The sequence below is a fragment of the Erithacus rubecula genome (genome assembly GCF_903797595.1).
Source record: "Erithacus rubecula genome assembly, chromosome: 12".
In the NCBI taxonomy this organism is placed as follows: domain Eukaryota; kingdom Metazoa; phylum Chordata; class Aves; order Passeriformes; family Muscicapidae; genus Erithacus; species Erithacus rubecula.
The window spans coordinates 933,946-954,313 of NC_136664.1; the positions used below are offsets into that span (position 1 = coordinate 933,946).

The following is a 20,368-nucleotide window of genomic DNA, read 5'->3' on the forward strand; positions in this document are numbered from 1 at the left end:
GGCTGTGCACGGTGGGGTTGGGCTGCCCAGTGCCAGGGGACCCTGGGGGCCACCAAGCTGTGTCCCTGAGGACTCTGCTCCCCCCACACTGTGGGTGTGCAGCAGCTCCCAGTGCAGCCCATGGTGCTGCAGCACTCCTGCCTTTTGGGAGGAGGTGACTCTGATGTTGGGGTATCCCTGAGCACATGATGGCAAGTGGTGGCTCCAGCCAGGTACCCTGTAGGGTCTCTCAGCCCCTCCTCAGCATGGGGGAGCTCTTGCTGCCACACCAGAGGGGCTCATCCTCAGACCCTGTGGTGAAAGAGCTCCCAGACCCTTCAGCATCCTTGTGGTGTGAATATAGCACCAAGCAGGGGTAATGGAATTTCACTCTGGAGATGCAGCAGCAGAGCCCCCCTCCCTCCTGACTCCCCTTGGGGACAAACACGTATTTGGTGCTGCCTAACCAAAGGGAGCCTGAAGCAGTGGCCCTGCCAGCTGCTTACCCAACTCAGGGCTCACCCTGGGAATGATGCCCACCCTTCCACAGGACACAGGGTTTGAAACCAGACCATGATGGCACCCATGAACTTCATGTGGCCCCACAGACATCACAGACACAGGGCTGAGCATTTCTCTGTTTAATCCCACACCTCGTCCCAGCGAGGTTCCCCCAGTCCCACGCTGCCAGCAGCATCCTGGGGGGCACAGCGAGCCCTTTCCTCGGGGAGCAGGACCAGTCCATTTCCACGGGCTCAGCCCCACTACGGCAGCACCACGATCTTCTTCTGCAGCGTCTGCGGGGGGAACAGGGCGCTCCTCACGGCCGTGTCCAGCTCCTCCAGCGCCAGCTGCGCCTGCAGCACGGTGGCGGCGTCGCTCTCGGCCGTCACCACGCGCTTCAGCAGGCGGTACAGGTCCCGCAGCACGTCCTGCAGCACCTGGCACGGCAGGGCAGCCTCAGCACCGCCGAGCCCCGCCCGCAGCGCCCCCGCCCCCGCCCCCGGGCGAGCCCCGGCAGCGCGGGGCTGCCCCTTCCCCCGGATCCCGCGGCGCCGCGGCATCGGACCCCCGGGACTCAGTTTCCCCACGTTGTGGTGATCCTTCAGCACAGGGGCGGCAGGGCATGCCGGGATCCCGGCTGCGGGGATTCCCGTGGGGAATTGGCTGTTTCCTCCACGGGAGCTGAGTCCCAACACGCTTGTTACTGGGAACTGCGGAGGGAGGCCACAGTGGTGGAAAGACTGGGCATTTCCAAGTCAAATCAGCGATGAACAACTCTCCCACAGCTCCAAACAGCTGGCACTGCCCGTGGCACAGCCCAGCAGCTCACAGGGACACCCCCACAAAGCCCCCTTTCCCCAGGATCTGTTGAGGGAACCCTTTAGTGGGGGATGTCCAAACTGAGCATCTCAGTCCCTTGAGACTTTCCCTGGAAGCTGCTTGGCAATGAGCCCTGCAGCCCCTAAAGAGCAGGGGTTCTCCCCAAGGGGTGCCCAGGAACCCCCTGGGGGCTGTCCCTGCCCCAGGGACAAGCAGAGGGTGACCCACCTCAGTGACCTTCTCACTCAGCCCCCGCAGCAGCAGCACCACCACGTGCACAGCGGCTCTTCGCACTTCAGCCTCGGGGTCTGTCCGAGCTATGGCCGTCACACAGCAGGTGACCTGTGGGGACAGGGCAGGGGGACATCATCAAGGACTGAGAGATGCAGGGGATCCCATTGGAGCAGCCACTAAGGTGCAGGGGATGTCCCAGGAATGACGATGGGACCCCTGTGCCCTGTGGGGTGCAGACTCCGAGCAGCTCCCACCAGGGCCAGGCCACATGGATGCTGTGTAACAGTCTGTATGAAAATCAGGCAGAGCCAAAGGAATCTAATTAAATCCCGGCAGTGACAGCCGGGAGAATTAGCAGAGCTCGCACCTTCCCAAAATAGCAGCGTGTGGCTCACTGGCACCACATCAACTGCCGGGATCCGAGCGGGAACCCGGGGAGCAGCCCGAGGGCCAAATCCAGGGTGTCTCACTCCAGGAGCTCCGGGGGGTGAAGCTCTGGCTCCTGTGGGGCTCAGACCCATCGGCTGCAGGGCCCCTGGGAGTCAGGGTCACCCCACTGGGATCCCCAGCAGCTCCCAAAGCTGTATCTCACCCACAGCCTGCAGCCAGGGCGGGCCAGGGCCAGATCCGTGATACTGATGATACTGATAATGATAATTAAGATAACGGGAGGGTAACAAGGTGTCATTAAGCGGGAGGTGTCTCTGGCAGGCACCACTTGTGCCCCCAGGTCTCCTCTGGCAGTGGCTGCCATGGGTGGAGAAGGCACCTAAAAATCACTGCTAGAACCTCCCTAGTGTTTGCTTCAGGCCCCATGACTTTTACAGTCCACAATATCAGCAATTATCACTCATGTCCTTTATGGAAATGCCCCGTTTCCATATGGAAATGTCTCATTTCCATCTCTTCAGCAGCTCAACCATGTGCTAACAAATGCACTCGTTAAGGAGAGGCCGTGCTCCCCAGGCAGGGTCAGGGAAGGATGGAGCTGGTACCTCCTGGATGATGGATCCCAGCTGGAAGCCGAGGTGCTGGCAGAGCTCGCCCAGGTTGGAGAGGCTGCTGGCCCTGAGGGCACTGTCGGGATCGCGGGCTCCCCGCAGGAAGGCTCGGATCAGCGGCTCCCGGTGCTGGAACACCATGTCCCCTGCAAGGGACAGCAGAGCCCTGTGTCACCAGCATGGAGAGGCCCCACCCTTCCCGCCAAAGCCCTGGCTCCTTTGGGAACAGAAGGGTTGGGCATCTGCCTTGCAAAACCACTGAACAGCTGGATGCAACATCTGGAGTGTGGCTTGTGCCCCTCAGCACACGGCCAGTGGCACAGACCTTGGGGCTCTTTGGCACATTCCAGCCTTCCCATGGGGTTACTCATGGTCCTGCAAACACACCAAGTGTGAATCTCAAATTACCACATCATCCAGACCCAATCCCCTGCCCCAATTAACACACAGAGGTGCTATGGACGTGTGAGCTGCTAATGAGAGCTCAGGCCTGTGCTCAGCAACCACAACCATCCCAAGAGTGTGGTCATCCCACAGGAGCTGAGCAGCTTTGTGGCCCATGGTGTGGGCAGGGCCTTGAGGGGTGGAAAGAAAGCTCCAGAAGGCCAGCTGGCCTGTGAGTTCTATGTTTTTCCAGCTCTCTCAGGCCCTGGAAGCTCCTCAGACAATGGTGTCCTGCAGCAGATGGAGGCAGTGGGATGGATGCCTTGGCATGCCCCAGGGTGTGGAGACAGGAATGATTCTGTGGGCAATGGAAGGTCCTCATCACCCTGCACATGGGTGCTCAGGGCTGGGGGCTGGCACAGGGTGGGGGAGCACTGTGATGCCAAGGACTTGCTGAAAACCTATCATGCTCTGTGCCTGCATCCCAGGACTTGGAATTACAGCATTATGAGCAGCACAGGGTGATCTCAGTGGGATCCCCTCCAAAGCCAGCAGTGCACCAGCCTCTGTGCCAGATGACTACAGAAGGAGTGTGCAACACTTCCTTTCCCCTCCTAGATAGGGAAAGCTGCTCCAGTGGGACAGAAAACAGGGATGGGCACAGGGCAGGAGGAAGGCATGACAGTCTCTTGGCAGAGCAGGAGAGCTCAGAATCACAAAGAGCTGTGGAGCCATCCTGGAAGTGCTGTGTAAATCGTCACTCTCAGATGCTGAAGCTTTGCAACAGAAACAACTTGGTGCAATTTGTTCTATAAATACACCGGCGAGCCGGGACGCGCCAGAGCAGCTGCCCAGCGAGCGGGGAGAGCACGGTGGAGAGTGTGCCACCATCCCCAGGGCAAACCTGCTGCCACCACCCCCGGGGCAAACCAGCTGCCACCACCCCCGGGGCAAACCTGCTGCCACCATCCCCAGGGCAAACCCGCTGCCACCACCCCCGGGGCAAACCAGCTGCCACCACCCCCGGGGCAAACCCGCTGCCACCATCCCCAGGGAAAACCAGCTGCCACCATCCCAAGGGCAAACCCACTGCCACCATCCCCAGGGCAAACCAGCTGCCACCACCCCCGGGGCAAACCCGCTGCCACCATCCCCAGGGAAAACCAGCTGCCACCATCCCCAGGGCAAACCCGCTGCCACCATCCCCGGGGCAAACCAGCTGCCACCACCCCCGGGGCAAACCTGCTGCCACCATCCCCAGGGCAAACCCACTGCCACCATCCCCAGGGCAAACCTGCACTGGGCTGGACACACAGACATTGCCCAGGGATGTACAGGACTGAGGGGCTCTGAGCTGATCGGTGGAACCCCACAGGACACAGTGGGATGCCCTGTCCTCATGCCAGCAGCGAGGATGGATGGTGGCACAGCGTGGCACTGATGGGATGGCACAGCTGGCAGAGCACAGGGATGCTACTGGTGGCACAGGGCACAGGAGAGTCACAGTCCTGGGTTCAGGGGGTCCTGGCTCTTTGGGCATCCCCAGACAAGGCACACAGCACCCACCCCGTGACCAGGGAACTCTGCCTGGCTGCCCCAGCACTGAGGACACTGGCTGCCACCTCCCTGGCCAAGCACAGCTCCAGCTGTGTGCTCCCACTGGCCAGGCCTCTTGCACAGAGTCAGACAAGGCATTTTAGGACATGTCCCAACAGCAGATGCCGGAAAGGCCTCATCCAGCTTCTCCCTCTCAGCCCGGCGTGTCCAGGCGCTTCCCGGCAGCCTCCAAGCCTGGTGCTGCCAACCGAGGGGATGGTGGGCTGCTGGCAGGACCCATCACCCTGCTCCTGCTGCTGGCAAACCCCAGCCAGCTCCTCTTCAGTTTTTGGACCCTTTCCACCTTCTGACAACAACAGTCCCCTGTGGGCTCTCCCCTGGTAATGGTGAGGCTGGGCAGTGCTGTGGCTGCTGGCAGCGGGCAGTGCCATGCCCACGGCCATGGACTCACCCAGTGCCCGGGTGACACGCATCAGCACCTCCCCCAGCTTCATCCTGGTGGCAGCAGCCATGGCATCCTCTGTGCCTTGTGCTGGGCACTTGTACTGTGCCAGCAGAACGGGCAGAATCCGCTCTGGATACTCACTGGAGAGCAGGGAGATGCCTGAAGGGGAGAAAATCTGGAAAATCAGTAATTTAGCAGTTGGCAGTTTAGCTTGCTGCTGCTGGGTGATGCCCTTTGACCCAGCGGGGACTTGATGCACTGAGGGAAGCTGAACACTGCAGCCAATGCTTGGGCACAGAGTCTGGTCACTGCTCCCAGCTCTTGGCCATCAGCACATTGTGCCAGTGTGTCTATGTCCCTGCCAGATTTGCCTGGCCCAGACTGGGAGCAGGAGCCAGTGCATGCTGCATGCCTGCTGCATCTCCCTGATGAAAGATCAGATCCCAGATGCAGGGATCAGACCCTTCTCCAGCTCCAATGCCCTCCCTTGAACACACTCCAGCCCCACAGCGACTGTCTTGTCATGAGGAGCCCAAACCCAACCCCAGGATTCCAGCTGTGATCAGGAATCACACCACCAGGAATACATCACTGCAGTCTGGCTCCACGAACCCAGCAGTGCCACAACCACGGGCTCAGCCCCACCCCAGTGACAGGGAGCAAGTGGGATGTGTGGCCCATGTGCCAGCCCTGTGCTGGGCCCAGCTCAGCAGGGCACAGGTGCCGCAGCCACGGGCGGGTGCGCTGCTCTGCGAGGAACCGCAGCAGGGTTCATCTGCCAAACGTGCAGCAGCTGCAGCGGCGCATTAATCACCGGGACGCCGCAGCCTTTGTGCTCCAGCCGCGGGCAAGGACAGACCCGTCCCTCTCAAGACCGTACAGGCAGCGGGAAGCGCAGCATCAACTCCCTCCCAGCTGCTGCCAAAGGTTACCAACCCACAGCAGCAGTGCCAGCATTGCCGTGGGACAAGGGAGCGAATGGCACACAAGGGAATGAATGGCACACAAGGGAATGAATGGTCCCTTCCATGGAACCCAGGGGAGTGTGACCATCCATTGCCACACCAGACACACATGTCACCTGGGGGGAAGCACCTGCCTGCAGATCCCAGCCTGGTGGGGATGTGCTGAGCGTGCTGGAGCAAGCACTGACCTGAGGGTTTCCTGGGAAAGGGTGTGAGTACTCAGGAGTTGCCACCTTGGCAGAGAGAGCACCAGTGGGTCCCCCTGGTCCTGCTCCTCTGCCAGGCTCAGCTGAGCAGAGCCCTCTGTGGGTGCCAAGCACTTGGCACAGACCAGCTCCAGGGAGTAAGAATAACTAGGAGATGAAGTCTCCAGCTTCAGGAACTCAGCATTGAGCTCACATGTGGCCCGAGGCTTGATGGAACAGCACACAGCCACAATCTGGGAGGGCAGAAGATGCCAAGCCCTCAGCCTGGCCATGGCTCTCCTGCTCTTCACCCCCAGTGCTCAGAGTCCCCACAGCACAAAAGCTTTCCTGACAAAGTGCTGGCACTTGCCCCGACAGGTACTGCTCACCTTGGATGGCTGAGAGGTAGACAAAGGCATCCTCGTGCTGCACATTCTCCAGAAACACCTGGAGGGAAGGAAGGAAAGTGCCATCAGCAGTGATCCTGGGCTGGGCTCCAACAATTGTGACCACCTCGATGGCACATTCAGCACCAGCTCTGCTGGCAGGGGACCCAGCAGGAGCAGGGACCAAGGCAAGGGACAGGGACCCCAGCAGAGCCTGGTACCTGCAGCAGCTTCTCCTGAAGCCGCAGTGCCTCTGGGTGCCGCTGGGTGACCAGGCTGGTGAGCTGGCGCAGGGCAGCTGCCCGGCTGGGGGGCTGGGGGTCGTAGGCTGACAGCAGCAGCTCCTGGAGCCCGGCTGGGGCCAGGCTGTCACCACACGGGGCTGCAGAGGCACCGGGAGCACTGGGCTCAGGGCACGTGCTCTGCCCTCCGCTCCTGTCCCCGCGAGCCGAGGGGCTGCCGTGGCTGTGCCGTGGTGCTGCGGGGCTGGGGGCTGTGCCAGGGGGGTCAGCAGGGCTCTGTGCTGCCATGCCAGGCCTCCTGCCCAGCAGGCTGCTGGCAGCAGTGCCCAGCGTGCTGGGCGAGCAGGCGCCGTGCGTGCAGATGGCGATGCGCAGGTCCGAGGCCAGCTCCTGGGTCAGGGGGTCGGGGTAGGTGTGGGACAGCTCCTCCAGCAATGGCACCAGCCTCTTCAGCACCACAAAATCACTGGATTTGAGCTGTGGAGGGAGGAGAGCAGCGCTGGCACAAACAGAGTGAGGGATCACCCACTGGGATGGGCATGGGGGTGAGAGCCCCATCCCCAGCTCCTGAGCTCAGCCCTGGCCACCACGAGCTCCTCTCGGCCCAGTGCCAACCCCAGCCCTGGCAGCAGCCATGGGAGAAGGTGGGAAGCACTTGAACCTGAAGAATAACAGTGTCTGGGTATGGGGACCAAGCCAGGGACAGATATGCCCCCCACCAGCACTGTGCCAGATTTGCCATCAGTCCTGCCTGGAAGGACGCTCCCAGCACAGCAGCCATGACCTGTCCTGAGCTGGAGAAGCTCCTGCCCTAACCTGGATTTAACTGCTAAAATCTGAGATGTGAGGCCCAAAAAAGGGTGCTTTAGCAGAGATTTTGGATGATTGCATAAAACCTCTTGCCTGCTGAAACTCAAGCAGTTCTGTAGCTGCTTCCAAAACCTTTCACATTCTATTTTCCAAATTATGTCACTCCCATTAATGCAAAAGTGGGAGCAGGAGCTTGCCTGGGAGGGACCCATTGCCACAAGACTATGGCTTTAACTTCTCTTCAATCACAGTTATTTTCCCACTGTTAGAAATTTAGCAATAAGAGACAATAAATGATCTTTTTATGTTAACAGCTCAATTTTCCTTAGGGCAAATCCAGGGATGAAGCAACCCCAGCAGCTCAGTGATGGCAGCACATAATGGATGTGCCACTGCTCCCCACGGCAGCTCCACTGAGTGACACAGAGCTCATATATATATATATAGGTATTACAAGGTACCTGAGAGATAAAAATAACAACATAAATATGTATAAAATGTAAATATAAAAATATAAGGGGATTTTCAAGGGTACAGCCCATATGGAAATTCACAATGATCTGCAGCCAGAGTCTGTGACCCTGTGGGGATGCAGAGGGTGTAGTGCTGGTGTTTGATTGCACTGCCCTATCAGTGCCTTTTTGGGAGAGATTATAAATTAGTTACTTGGGCTCTTGGGGGTGCCCTGCTCGGATTGAATCCTTGGTCAGCATCCTGACACTGCCCCAAGGAAAAAAATTATGTATCTATTTAGAGGCTGTGACTGAGCAGGGACCCCGAGCCAGGGCATCCAGCTGTGGCACAGCACCTCACACATGCACCCCACACCCACCTGAGCCCCACCTTTGCCCCTCACCTGCAGGGCCCCTCCCAGCACGGCGGCCACCAGCCCCATGGCCATGGCGAGCGTCTGCGCCTCGGCGGCCGCGCCGGCCCCGCGCGCAGGGTGGGCACAGGCCCTCTGCAGCACGGCCTCCAGGAACTGCTGCACCTGCCAAGGGAACAGCCATCAGCAGCAGGGACACCCCAAAGCACCTCCCCTGCAGCTCCTGTGCCCAGCCCAGTGCCCCCATCCCACTGTCTCCAGCACAACTCCACACTAATCCACGGAGGGTTTGGCAGCGCTCTCAGGGATGCACAGGGTGGATTGTTGGGGTGTCTGTGCAGGGTCAGGAGTTGGACTCAGTGATCCCTTTCTAATTCTGTGAAATCCTTCCCATTTCCCTCCTGCTGCCACCACCCCAATCCCACTGTGGGCTCAGCCAAGTCATGGCCACTGCTGGGACAAGGTGATGCTTAAACTGGTGGGGTCTCTCAGCAGCAGAAGCCCCCACGGGACTGGAGGAACAGAGGGATCCCAGCTCCATCTGTGCCTCCTGCCTGGATCCACAAATTGCCATCCCAGTTACCTGGGATAATTCCAAATGGAAGTTAAGGTAGGTTTGCATGGAATAGCCCAAGGTGAAGGCTTTGAAATTCCAGAGCCAAGGAGCTCCAGCCCCTGTCCACAATTCCCCACACCAGCCTCTCCCTTATCCTGCACAGCTGACACTCCAGCTGAGACAGTTTCTGTGTTCTCACTCACTCTGTGATTTTTCCCACAATATTTTTATTGCACATGTAACGATCCTGCTTGGCTGGCATTGGCCTTCTCCACACTTGGCACCAACACCTTTGATCCCACAGGTTTTCTGCCTTCCTAACAGATCTTGAAATTAGGGAGTTGATGTTCCCCATGCCTTATCTTCTCCCAGACAAGCCTGGGACGGGTTTGGATCAGGGTCACCCAACAGGTGTGTTGCAAAAGAGGAGGAACTATTGTGTTCCTATTTCAGAAAACAAAGTATGAGGGCAGCAAGGACCTATTGCACCAAATTCCAAACTTCCACCCCCAGGGCACTGCAGCATTTCCTCCTCTGCTGCCAGATTCCTTAAGCACATCCCTCGAGCAAGGAGGGAGGCTGTGCAAAAAGGCTTTGGAAAAGGCTGCATAAAAGGCTCAGGTACCTGCTGGGATAATTATTCCAGAGAAGAAATTCCATCAAATAGCAAGTAAGTAAAAAAAATTAGAATATTTGCTCTCACAACACAGTGACACTCAAGCTGGAGGGGTTGAAGTTATATTTAATATTAAAAAAAAAAGAAAATTTGTGAATAAGTAACAGTAGATTGCAATTGAGAAAAATTGAAAAAATAACCTAGGAAAAAAAACATTTTAAAGTGGGAGGAAAAAAATTGAAAAATAAACCACTGGGGCACAGTTGTGTCTCAGGCAGGAGGAGAGAATCCTTGGTGCAGAGAGGAAATCAAGTTGACCTTGGTGATGGAGCAGAGTATGTAAATAAAATAAATGTGCAGCTGGGGGGGGCCACAGCAGCTGCTGCTCCTGGGCTCCAGTTTAGGAAGGATGGATCCCCCTTGCTCCCACCCCTTAGGGCCCCCCAAATGCCCCAGGGAACCCCACACTGCAGAACCTGCTCAAAGCCTGTCCCTGTCCCAGCCCAGGGCCTCCCTGAAACACAACCCCAGGCAGGAGGATAATGGATTTTTTGTCTGGATTTCTTTGGTGGTGGGTTTTTATCCCAGACTCCTGGCTGGACCCTGAAACCTGGCAAAACCCTTCCCCATTTCCCAGCCTGGCTCTCTGGCCCAGTGGGTGGGTGTGATGGGGAGGCAGGTGGGGACAAAGCACTGCTGGCTGTGTCCCCCCTGCTGCTGAGCACACAAAGGCTCCTTTGTCCCAAAGGAAACGTGAGGAAACCTGCCTGAGCACGGGGAGCTGGCATGGCTGGGGCACTGGGGGAAAAACAGCAGTAAAAAACAGGATGAGGAAGTTAAAAGCCACCAGATCTGCAGGGGATCTGCAGGGGATCCAGAAGGGAATGCCATGCTGCCCTCAGTTTCCAGCTGCCTTCCTGCCTGGCACAGCTGACCCCATCCAGGACAGGCTCAGGGGGAAAGGCTTTTAACAATTCTATTTGGGAGCAGGGTCAAGGGGCCAAAGTGACCTTTGAAATCACAATATTTAATAAATTTGGCACTGCCCATTCATGAGTGTAAGAACACAGTTATGCCAACCAAGTTGCTCCCATCCAACATGGCCTTGGGCACTTCCAGGGATGGCACAACCAGATTCTCTGGGCACCCTGTGCCAGGGCCTCACCACCCTCACAGGGAGGAATTTCTCCCTGTATCCCTTCTAACCCTGCCCTCTGTCAGGGGAAGCCATTCCCTTGTACAGGTCCTTGTACAAAGTCCCTCTCCAGCTCTCTTGGAGCTCCTTTAGGCACTGAAGTCTCTCTAAAGGTCCCTCTGGACCCTTCTCCTCCCAACTGGGCAATCCCAACTCCTTCAGCCTTTGCTCCTGAAGAGTGGAGCTGATCCCCCCGGGCTTTGCCAGGACCAACCTGCACAATGTCAGTGAACACGGTGTCGGAGACGCCCTCGCACAGCGCGGCCACGAGCTGCAGCACCAGCACCTTCCTCCCCTGCCTGGCCTGGGACTGCTCCAGCTCCAGCAAACTCCCTCCAGGCTCCACAGCTGGGCCTGGAGCTGCCTCATCCTCTGCAGCCACCTGAGTCAGCTCCTGCCGGGAAGGGAGAGCAGGCACGGAGTTAAACCCAGTGCCAGGAGGGCCAGATGATTCCTCACACCTCCAGCACCTTCCAGCTGGGAGATGAAGGTTTGTGAGAGCTGTCCACAGCTCCTGGGTGTCCCATCCCCATCCCCTCCTGTGACTATAGGCTGGGGCACAAAATCCCAGTCCAACCCAGGCCTGGAGGGAACTGTGGGGGGCTCCAAGTGAGATCAAAGGGAGCAGGTATGGGGCCCCTCTTCTACAGCCAAGGAAGCAACAGGGATTATTCCCAGCCTCCAACACACTTCAGACATGCTCCTGTTGTTAAAACAGCCCAGGGGAAGATGAGGGTTAACTCTTTCAGGGATGGGGCTGCTCCCACCCCTTGGCTTCCCACCCAGGACACAGGGCTGTTCCAGCACATTCCACACCCCAGGACACACAGGGGGGTGATCCCTCTTCTGCCTTCTGCTTGTCCAGGGAACCCCCTTCCACAGGTATGTCCCAAGCAGGGACTGGCTGCTCTGACCTTCAGGCAATGGATGAAGAAGTCTCCAGCCAGACCACTCTTCTGGCAGTGGGACAGGAGCTCCACCAAGCTCTCCACTTGGCACTGCTCCAAGGAGATCTTCTGGTACAGGGCCTCATCTTCATCACTGGAACAGGTCTCTATCACCAACACAAACACACCCAGAACCCCCTCACCCCCAGATTCCAGGGCATGGTGAAATCCCAGTCTGCATTTCCCTGGAAGCCTTCCTTCCCAGCACTTCCCAGCAGAGCCTGGAGGCAGCTGAGCCAAACATTGCCCAGGTCATTTGGGCTCTGCTTATTAACTAACCTGCACTCAATTAACAGAAACCATGAGCCCAAAACATACATTTAATCCAGCCCATAAATAACAGGATTAGTGCTGGCTAAGTTAGGCAGTGGTCAGAGCTGTGGCAGCAGAGGCATGGCCAGAGCCAGGGCCAGTATGGAACAAGTTTAAAGTAGTCCCAGTTTAAGTAAGGCAGAGCTGCTGCTAGTTCTGACCTTCCAGTACCTAAAGAGAGTTTATAAAACTTTATAACTTTTTAAAGTTTATAAGCTGAAGAGGGAAGACTGAAGGGTGTAGGGTGATAGGAAAAGAGGGGATGCCTTCCTACTGACCAGAGGTGGGTTAGATGGAATAATGGGAAGGAATTCTTCCCTGTTAGGGTGGAAAGCCCTGGCACAGGGTGCCCAGAGAACCTGTGGCTGCCCCATCCTTGGAAGTGCCCAAGGCCAGCTTGTATAGGACTTGGAGCAACCTGGGATAGTGGAAGGTGTCCCTGCCCAGGCAGAGGGTGGAACTTCAGAGCTTTAAGGTCTTTTCCAACCCAAACCAGCCTGTAATTCTAACTCAGGTCAGGAACAGCTTGAAAAGAAGCCAAACCAAATGCATTTGTGGGGATTTTGCAGCAGGTGCTCCCAGCACACCCCTGGGCACAGCTGTGCCTCTGCCTGCCCCCCAGAGCTGCCCTGGGCCCTTGTGCCAGGCCACAGCCCCTCTCCTTAAACCCAGCCTCCTGCTGCTGGACATCCTGGCCTGCATGGCTGGAGACTAAAGGCTGCAGTTAATTCCCAGCATGGCCAGCTCTGCCTCTACTTAGAGACCATCTGCCCACACCAGAGGAGCTCCGTGGCTGCTCTGCAATGCTGGCACTGCCACAGCCTGTGCTGTGACTGTGCCACCTGTGCCCGAGGGACTCTGCTCACTGTGACACCAGACAGGCTCAGGCTGCAGGCTGGAAGCTGAATTTAGGGGTGTTGAGACTGAAAATGAGTATCCCATTCCCAGACACTGGGCTGGCAGGGCTCAGGAGCCAGGAAAAGCAGGTAGGGTGCTCACACAATGCTCAGGTGGAGTGTGACACTTTTTGGGGCTGGAAGTCAGAGCTCTGCACCATGCCCAGGAAACCTGGGGGCTGTGTTGGCTCTGTGGGCTGTGTGGAAGTGTCACCTGCCTGAGCTCCAGGGGATGAGACTCTGTGGATGGCACTGGCAGCCCCCTGCTCACCCAGGCTCTCTGGCTTCCATGGAAAGCCCTGGGTGCTCAGTGACCAGGGCACTGTCCCCCTGCACTCACCTGCTGGGTTCCCCCACGACGATGGCAGCACCGCCCTCGCTGCCCACTCGGAGCTGGCACTGGGGGTGCAGGGTGGGCACGTGGCTGCTGAGCCTGGCCAGGCCTTCCAGCACAGCCAGGGACTGCTCCCTCTCTGCCTTCTCCAGGAACCACAGCAGGATGTCCTGGCACGGGGAGCTGTCAAGGAGAAAGGAGCCAGTGGTCACTCTGCCCCCTGCACCTTCCCTGCACACACTCTGGAGTGCTCCAGAGCAGCCACAGGCTCTCTTTGGGATGCTCCAGCTCCTGGCTCCGGCAGCTGAAAGCATTTGTGCCTGCTTCTAAGAGGATCAGCAGCACATCCTGCCCTTCTGGCATTCCCAGATGGAAGGATCTGGGTTCCTCCACACTTCAGGCTGGCAAGAAAACACTGTGAACACCCCTGGCACGCCCTGCCTGTGCCTCACGCCGAGGTGACAAGGGCTGGTGGCAGTGCCAAGGCAGAGCAGGAAGGAAATGGGAGCACTGAGGTGCCACAGGGAGCCCTGCCAAGGAAAGAAGCAGGTTAATGAGGTGAAGCAGCCTCACTGGGCTGTGCCAGGGGTCTGGAAACCTGAACACTTCCAGGCAGCTATGGGTGCACTCATCCCTGCCAAGTTCCTTAGCAAAGGAAGCAGCCACTGCTGGCCCAGCAGCAGTGTGAACTTGGCACGTTCCAGCAGCTTGTCACAGCACTCTCTGCTCTTTGAAGTGATTAATGAGGCCCTCAGTAACAGCAGAGCCTGTGTCTACACACACCTTTTGGGGAAAGCCTCCACACGCCAGGATCACTGTGTAACCCCACCAGGAGTGTTTTTATCAGGCTAAAAAACTCCAGGAAAAGCCTGGGAGGAGCAAGGAGAGAGGACAACCAGCACCTGGTCCCCCCTGTCCCTGCCACGACTGGGATGTGGTGCTTCCCACTGTACACCAGTCATGGAGAGCTGGGCATGGTGTGGGGGATCATCTGCCAGGAGGCAAATCCTGACTGTACCAGAGGAGAGTGATCCCAGATTGCAGAATGATCCTGTACTTCCAACAGGCAGTGCTTAAACTGTTTCTCCAGTTTTTATGCTATTTGTAGATCCCTTCATTCAGTTTCCAGCATCAATGCCTCCATCCATGGACAACCACAATCCCTGCTCCAGGCAGAGCCACCCTGTGCTCCCAAGGGCATGTTCACCTCTCCACAGAACATTCTGGCTTCAGGGAAGACAAAAACTAACATCAGAATGGCTTCCTCAGGCAAGGGCTGCCAGTGAGGTGGTGTGCCCTGCCTGTGGTTATTCCTGCTTGGAATGAGAGTGCTCTGGGATGAGAAGATGGATCTCTGCTCCTGCCTGTGCCCTGAGTGAGGCTGTTGGAGGTGAGCAGATGAAACCCCAGCAGAAGCTGAGTACAAATCCTCCCTTACCGTAAGTATGACACATTCTGCTTGGCGAAGGAATAGAGGGAAAAAACCACTCCCAGGACTGACTGCAAGGATCCCAGCAGCAGGCTCGAGCTGTCATTCCCAACCACATACACCTACAGAGAGAAGGGCACAGGGAGGGGAGTCAAACACCTGCGTGGGCCAGAGGGGATTCAGGAACACAGGGCAGCTACAGGGATGATGGTGGAAGGTTCTCAGCCTCTTCCTTCAGTCTGGAGGCTGCCTTCCCTCATTATGCCACAGTCCCTATTAAAACCTGCCTTCAGCACCATCTTTCTCCAAGAATTTGTTTAACCACAGCAGGGCTCCAAGCTACAGGAAGGTTGCAGCCAGCTATTTGGGAAGTCTGCTGCTTAGGAGTAAGGTCCTGCCTGTAAATCCCAAACACAGAGATCAGTCACTAGCAGGGCAGCTGGACTAGAGGGTGCTGAGCTGAGGCACTGGGCTGCTCAGGCTCTGGGGGACTGCAGAGGCTCTGGGAATGTTGTTGCTGCCCAGAGGGTATTGCAGGGGTTCTGGGGATGTTGTAGAGGCTCTTGGGGGGTTTGCAGGGACTTGGGGGTGACTGCAGAGCCCTGCTCCTCTCCCCCACCTCATCCAGGACCCTCCCAAGGGGCTCAGAAATGTCCCCAGGAGCCCTGCCCTGCTCCACTGCTGCACACAGACCTGTTTCCCTGTGCTAATCCCCACGGAGCCATTCCTCCTCCCCAGATCCTTGTGTACACAAAGCCTCCCAATGAAGCCCCAAGGATGGTTTCTCACTAAGCATCAAATGACACTTGCTAGGCAAGAAACTCCCCCAAACCTGGGGTCCCCTCACTAATCTGGCTGCTGTCAGGCCCTCAGTGTTTTGCCATTAAGGAGGGACCCACCCCAACCCCCCCCCAGCACTGCTCTGGGAGGGAGCAGCCCTCCAGACCAGTCTCTGCCTGCCAGCCAGTTACAACAGATCATTACTGGGAAAATTGACAACAATCCCAGCATTTAAGAGCTTAGCCTGCCTCAGGGCATGCCAGGAAGCAAGTCACCAGCTTCTGAAATTTGAATTCCTGGACTGGAGATGTCCTTCTGAGTTGGAACATGCAGCAGGAAGCTGCTGGAGCCTGCAGCGTGGCACTGGGGTTACTGGTGGGAATGGTAGGAAATGGAGTTATGAGGGGAGGTGTCACAGGAATCACCTCAACAGAAAGCCCTCATTCTTCACAGAAAGCACAAGGATGGACCTCACCCCCAAATGCTAGAACCAAGATCTGTGCTCCAAGGAAAGCTTAGAGCTCTTTACAGTACCTAAGGGCTGGAGAGGGATGCTGGACAAGGGCCTGGAGGGACAGGACAAGGAGCAATAACTTGCAACTGCAAGAGGGTGTGTTAAATGGGATACTGGGAAAGAATCCTTCCCTGTGAGGGTGGTGAGGCCCTGGCACAGCCCATGTGGAGACTGGGGTACTCCTGCAGATGAAGACCAGACAGTTGGGCATGACTGCAGGAGACACTGGGTTTGAGTGGCCCAACACACACTGAACTGCTCAGCAGGTCTCAAACCTGCTCTTTTTCTCACCCAAAGCAGACACAGTACCTTGAGCACATCTTCCACACAGCTGCCCAGCTCTGCCTCTGGCACCAGCACAGCCCCTGCTGTCAAATCCTCCAGTGACAGCTCTGAAATCAAAGGCAGAGACGTGAGCCCCTCAAAACAGGCCAGAGCCCCCAGCAGAATTTCCCCACCATTCCCTGCACCCAAAAACACTTCCCATGAGAACAGACCAGCCCTCATTAGCCATACTAATTGTGCTGCAGTGTTGTAAACCCCCTAGGACACATGGAAATCAACACAGACCACAAGTCCAAGATGGATGATTCCCCAGAGAGCTGCTGGTCAGTGTGGGGAACCAATGGCTTCCATCTGCAAGCCCAGAACAAGGATGTCAGACTGGGAGAGGTTCCCAAGGAGCATGGGACAAACTGCTCAGCTCCCACACTGCAGTAACTGGACTTGAGTAGGAGTAAATATGGTGTACCCAGACAAATTAACAGGGTCAGCACAGAGAGCTGGGTCCCAACTCCACAGCCTGGCTGCTGAGAAAATTCAGATGGAATGAAAAAACCAGTGAGGAGCAAATCCAGACCCTCCCCAGGCCAGGTACCTGCGGCCTGGCAGCAGCGGCGGAGCGGAGCCAGCAGGGGCTGCAGCAGGTGCTGCTCTGCCAGCTGGGGCTGCTCCCTGGCCATGGTGAGCAGTGTGGTGGTGGCCACACGCTGGAACTGCCGTGCTGCCACTTTGTCCTGGATGTGCAGCAAGTCCAGAATCTGCAAGGACAAAGAAACAAGGATCAGCATCCCATCACAGGGTTCCTGGCACCTCACAGCTACCATGTGCTGCTTTGCTGGGCAGCTGGCATGACATTCCATGTGTGGAAGAGCCAGTGTCCTTCCCACTCACACAGGATACCTTTCTGGGCTCAAACCAGGAGCCTGCACTTCTCCCAGAGCCAAAGGCTGGAAGCAAGAGCTACACACAGAGCTCTGTGTAGCACAGTGCCAAGTACCTCGTGTGATCAGACAACATCATGCAGCATTTCAATAAAACACAGAAAATACAAGAGTGGAAATTCCCACTGCCATAAAAACATGTCCACGTTGTGCTGGTTTGAGCTAGGCCACACTCAAGCAAAAGGAACAGCCCCAGCACTGTCCAAGCTGGGAGCTGGCTCTGCATTCCCCAGCAGAGGGGAGCAGGGACTCACCTGGGGGCACACCTGTCTGTAGTAGTCCTGGAGGGACAGGCACTGCTGTGGGCAGGCAGCCAGGATCTTCCCAACTGCATCACATTTCCTCCAGTCCAGAGCTGCTGCTTCAGCACCAGCACCACCTACAAGAGCAGCAGAAATCCAGGTCAGCTTTCACCCATAGCCAGCTCTGGCTGAAGCCAGGTGTTCCTAGCCAAAAATTGGATTTTGAGCTCTTATTGCTCTTGTCAAATCAAGCATCTTTCAGGACACACCTGAACTTAAGAATAGAAAGGGGAAAATTGCTGTGCAAGAGCTCTGATAATGGAACAACTCCTACAGCCAGGTGGGTGAGCCAAAAGGTGGGGAGAGGTTGTGCTTGGATGATTGGAGTTGGCCAGACAAGATTCTGGCACTAAAAGCTGTGGGATTCAGCTTGTGGAGAGCAACAGCTTCCCCCCCTGGCAGGACATGAAGAGCAGGAGATGGGATGGGTGTCACTGTCCCTACAGCTCTCCCAGCCCAGTGCCCAGCATAGTTCTCACCACACTGGCACTGGGACAGGGCATTCCCCAGGGCTGACCCCACTCTGCACACACACGAGCTGTGACCCCATCAAAGCACAAACAGGATAAATGGGCTTGGAGCCTTTCAGTGTGGCCCTCAAAATCCCAAATTAGAGCAGTTTGGGAGCTCAGCACAGTCAGAGGCAAAGTCTGTGTGTCACCACGTCACCTCAACCTGACACAAGCCAGTTCCTACATCCAGCTCTTGCGTCTCTGCTCTTCTGAGCCTGTCATGGATTAACTGACTCAAGACACCTGTGAATCTGTGATGCTGGGACCCAGAGCCCCCCACTCACCATCTGTGCCCTCCAAGACACCCCGAACCACGGCCTGCACCCCGCCAGGCCTCAGCAGCCTCTCGGAGAGCAGGTGCCCGCAGAGCCGCCGCAGCCAGCCCGGGGCCGCCCCAGCACCCGCACGCCTCTGGAAGGGAGCAAAGGAGACAGGTAAGGAGGGCATTTGCACACACCTGTGCCAACCCACCTCTGGGCAAGCAGCCCATCCTCTGACAGACAGCACAGGACACAGGTTTTGAATCTCTGCTTCATAAAGCAAATCAGGCATCAATGACAGGTCAGCCAGGAGGTGCTTAGTGTGATATTCCATTTTTTGAAGGGTCCAAGGCCAGGTTGCACAGGGTTTGGAGTGACCTGGGATAGTGGAAAGTGTCCCTGCCCATGGTAGGAGGTGGAATGATATGAACCTTAAATTTCCTTCCAACCCAAGCCATTCCAGGATTCTATGATTCTATTCAAGGCATTATTCCATGGGAATTTTCCTCAAACAACACTTAAAGAGATTCCTCATCTCCTCCTCCCCAGGAAGCTTTGGAACAGCCCCAAAGAGCAGCAGGTGCCCTGTGTCATCCCTCGAGTGAGAAGGGTGAGGTTTGGAGGAGCAAAGGCTGTGCTTGGCCAGGCACGGCAGGTGTGGGTGCCAAGCCAAGGTGGCACGTGTGGTGATGACAGTCCCTGACACACCCACACTCCTCTCCTGCACAGCAGGGCTGGAATGGCACAGACCCAGCAGCCTTGCCAGCGCTCGGAGACTGGTTTTTAAGGTGCAAGAACATTTCCAGAAGAGCAGCACCCTCGGAGTGTAAGAACCACGGGGGTACGGACACTGACAGCCCCATGCCGGGTACCTGCTTGGGCTGTCCCTGCAGGATGAGCAGCTCCTGCACCGCCAGCGGCTGATAAACACGGTCCAGGATATCCCTCAGGGCTTCCCGGCACTGCGCTCGCTCCGCTTCCGAAACACCCTGGAACGAAACACACCAGGGCTGCTGACAACACCTGGCTGGGCACTAAACCCCAGTGCCGGCCGTGTGCCGGTGCCCTCCGCGCCTCCCGTTCTTTCTGTCACACGGGGCACGGGCAGGGGCTCTGCTGACACCCACACCACCACTGGGGAGCGGGGACACGAGTGTCGCACGGACCTGGCACAGGGCGGCGGGGCCGTGTCCCAGCCCGCAGAGCCCGGACAGCAGCAGACGGAGGTGCCGGGCGAGCAGCGGGGCGCCCAGGGCCGGCAGCCGGGCCACCTCGACCAGCGCGGCCACGGCGGCGAACAGCCGGGCCCCGCGGGTAGCGGGCGGCGGCCCCAGCCCCGGGGCCGGCCCGAGCCCCGGCGGCAGGTGCGGCAGCAGCCCCAGCCCCACGGCGGCCCGCAGCGCCCGCCGCACCGCCCGCTCCTGCCCCACGCTCAGCGTGTCGGCGCCGGGCGGCGGCGGCGCCCCGGGGGCGGCGGGGGCGGCGGGAGCGGCGGCGGCGAGCGCGGCCAGGCGCTCCTTGAGGCACAGCAGCAGCGCCAGCAGCCCGCAGGCCGCCGCCCAGCCCGGCTCCGCGCCCGCCGCCCCGGCCGCCAGCGCGGGCGCCCGGGACAGCACGGCCGCCCGGAGCTGGCGCAGCGCGGCCCAGCCCGCTGCCCCTGACAGCCGCTCCTCCAGCGCCGCCGCGTTCCTGCGCAGCGTCTCCGGGCTCAGGGCGGGCTCCGGGCCCGGCTCGGCAGCGCTGTCGCCATCACTGGGCGGCCCCAGCAGCAGCTCCAGCGCTTCCACCACACGAGCCGGCTCCGGGCCCGCCTGCGCGCCGCCCGCCATGTCGGGAGTGTTGTCAGTGAGCGCCGCCATCATGGGCAGGGCACGGGAAGGGGCGGGACGGCAGCGGCCGCCATGGTGGGGAGGGCGCGAGAGGGGAGGGCCCGCCATGTTTGCCGCCATCTTGGGGAGGTCGGGAATGGGAGGAGAAACGGGACTGGGGACAAGGGTGGAGGGACAGGACGGAACTGGACAAATGGCTCCCCACTGCCACAGGGCAGCGTCGGGTGCGCTATTGGGAAGGAATCCTTCTCATCTGAGAGTGATGAGGCCCTGGCACTAACCCAGAGAAGCTGTGGCTGCTCATCCCTGGGAGTGCCCGAGGCCAG

General features: G+C 58.1%; 1 protein-coding gene across 2 annotated transcripts; it reads right to left on the reverse strand.

Moving 5' to 3' along the window:
- Positions 1–605: 605 nt before the first annotated feature.
- TANGO6 (transport and golgi organization 6 homolog) lies at positions 606–20,103 on the reverse strand. Of its 2 annotated transcripts, XM_079316500.1 has the most exons (17): positions 19,380–20,103; positions 19,086–19,202; positions 18,238–18,364; positions 17,394–17,518; positions 16,794–16,956; positions 16,226–16,308; positions 14,632–14,744; positions 13,200–13,376; positions 11,619–11,745; positions 10,919–11,098; positions 8,368–8,502; positions 6,681–7,178; positions 6,463–6,520; positions 4,930–5,082; positions 2,532–2,683; positions 1,531–1,644; positions 606–920 (listed from the first exon to the last, which is right to left on the reverse strand). In XM_079316500.1, exons 1-17 carry the CDS (start codon positions 20,073–20,075, stop codon positions 744–746), a joined length of 3,195 nt encoding a protein of 1,064 aa, XP_079172626.1. In that variant the 5' UTR covers positions 20,076–20,103; the 3' UTR covers positions 606–743. The 2 variants fall into 2 exon arrangements, with proteins under 2 accessions (XP_079172626.1, XP_079172627.1); XM_079316501.1 differs by lacking the exon at positions 8,368–8,502.
- Between the last annotated feature and the right edge of the window lie 265 nt (positions 20,104–20,368).

Excerpts from the sequence above, each read along its gene's own strand:
- TANGO6 (XM_079316500.1), bottom strand. The coding sequence starts at position 20,075 with ATGATGGCGGCGCTCACTGACAACACTCCCGACATGGCGGGCGGCGCG. Across the intron at positions 13,377-14,631 it reads CAGAATGTGTCATACTTACG|CTCCCCGTGCCAGGACATCC; the intron begins GTAAGGGAGGAT and ends TCTCCTTGACAG. Across the intron at positions 11,746-13,199 it reads GTCGTGGGGGAACCCAGCAG|TGATGAAGATGAGGCCCTGT; the intron begins GTGAGTGCAGGG and ends GACCTGTTCCAG.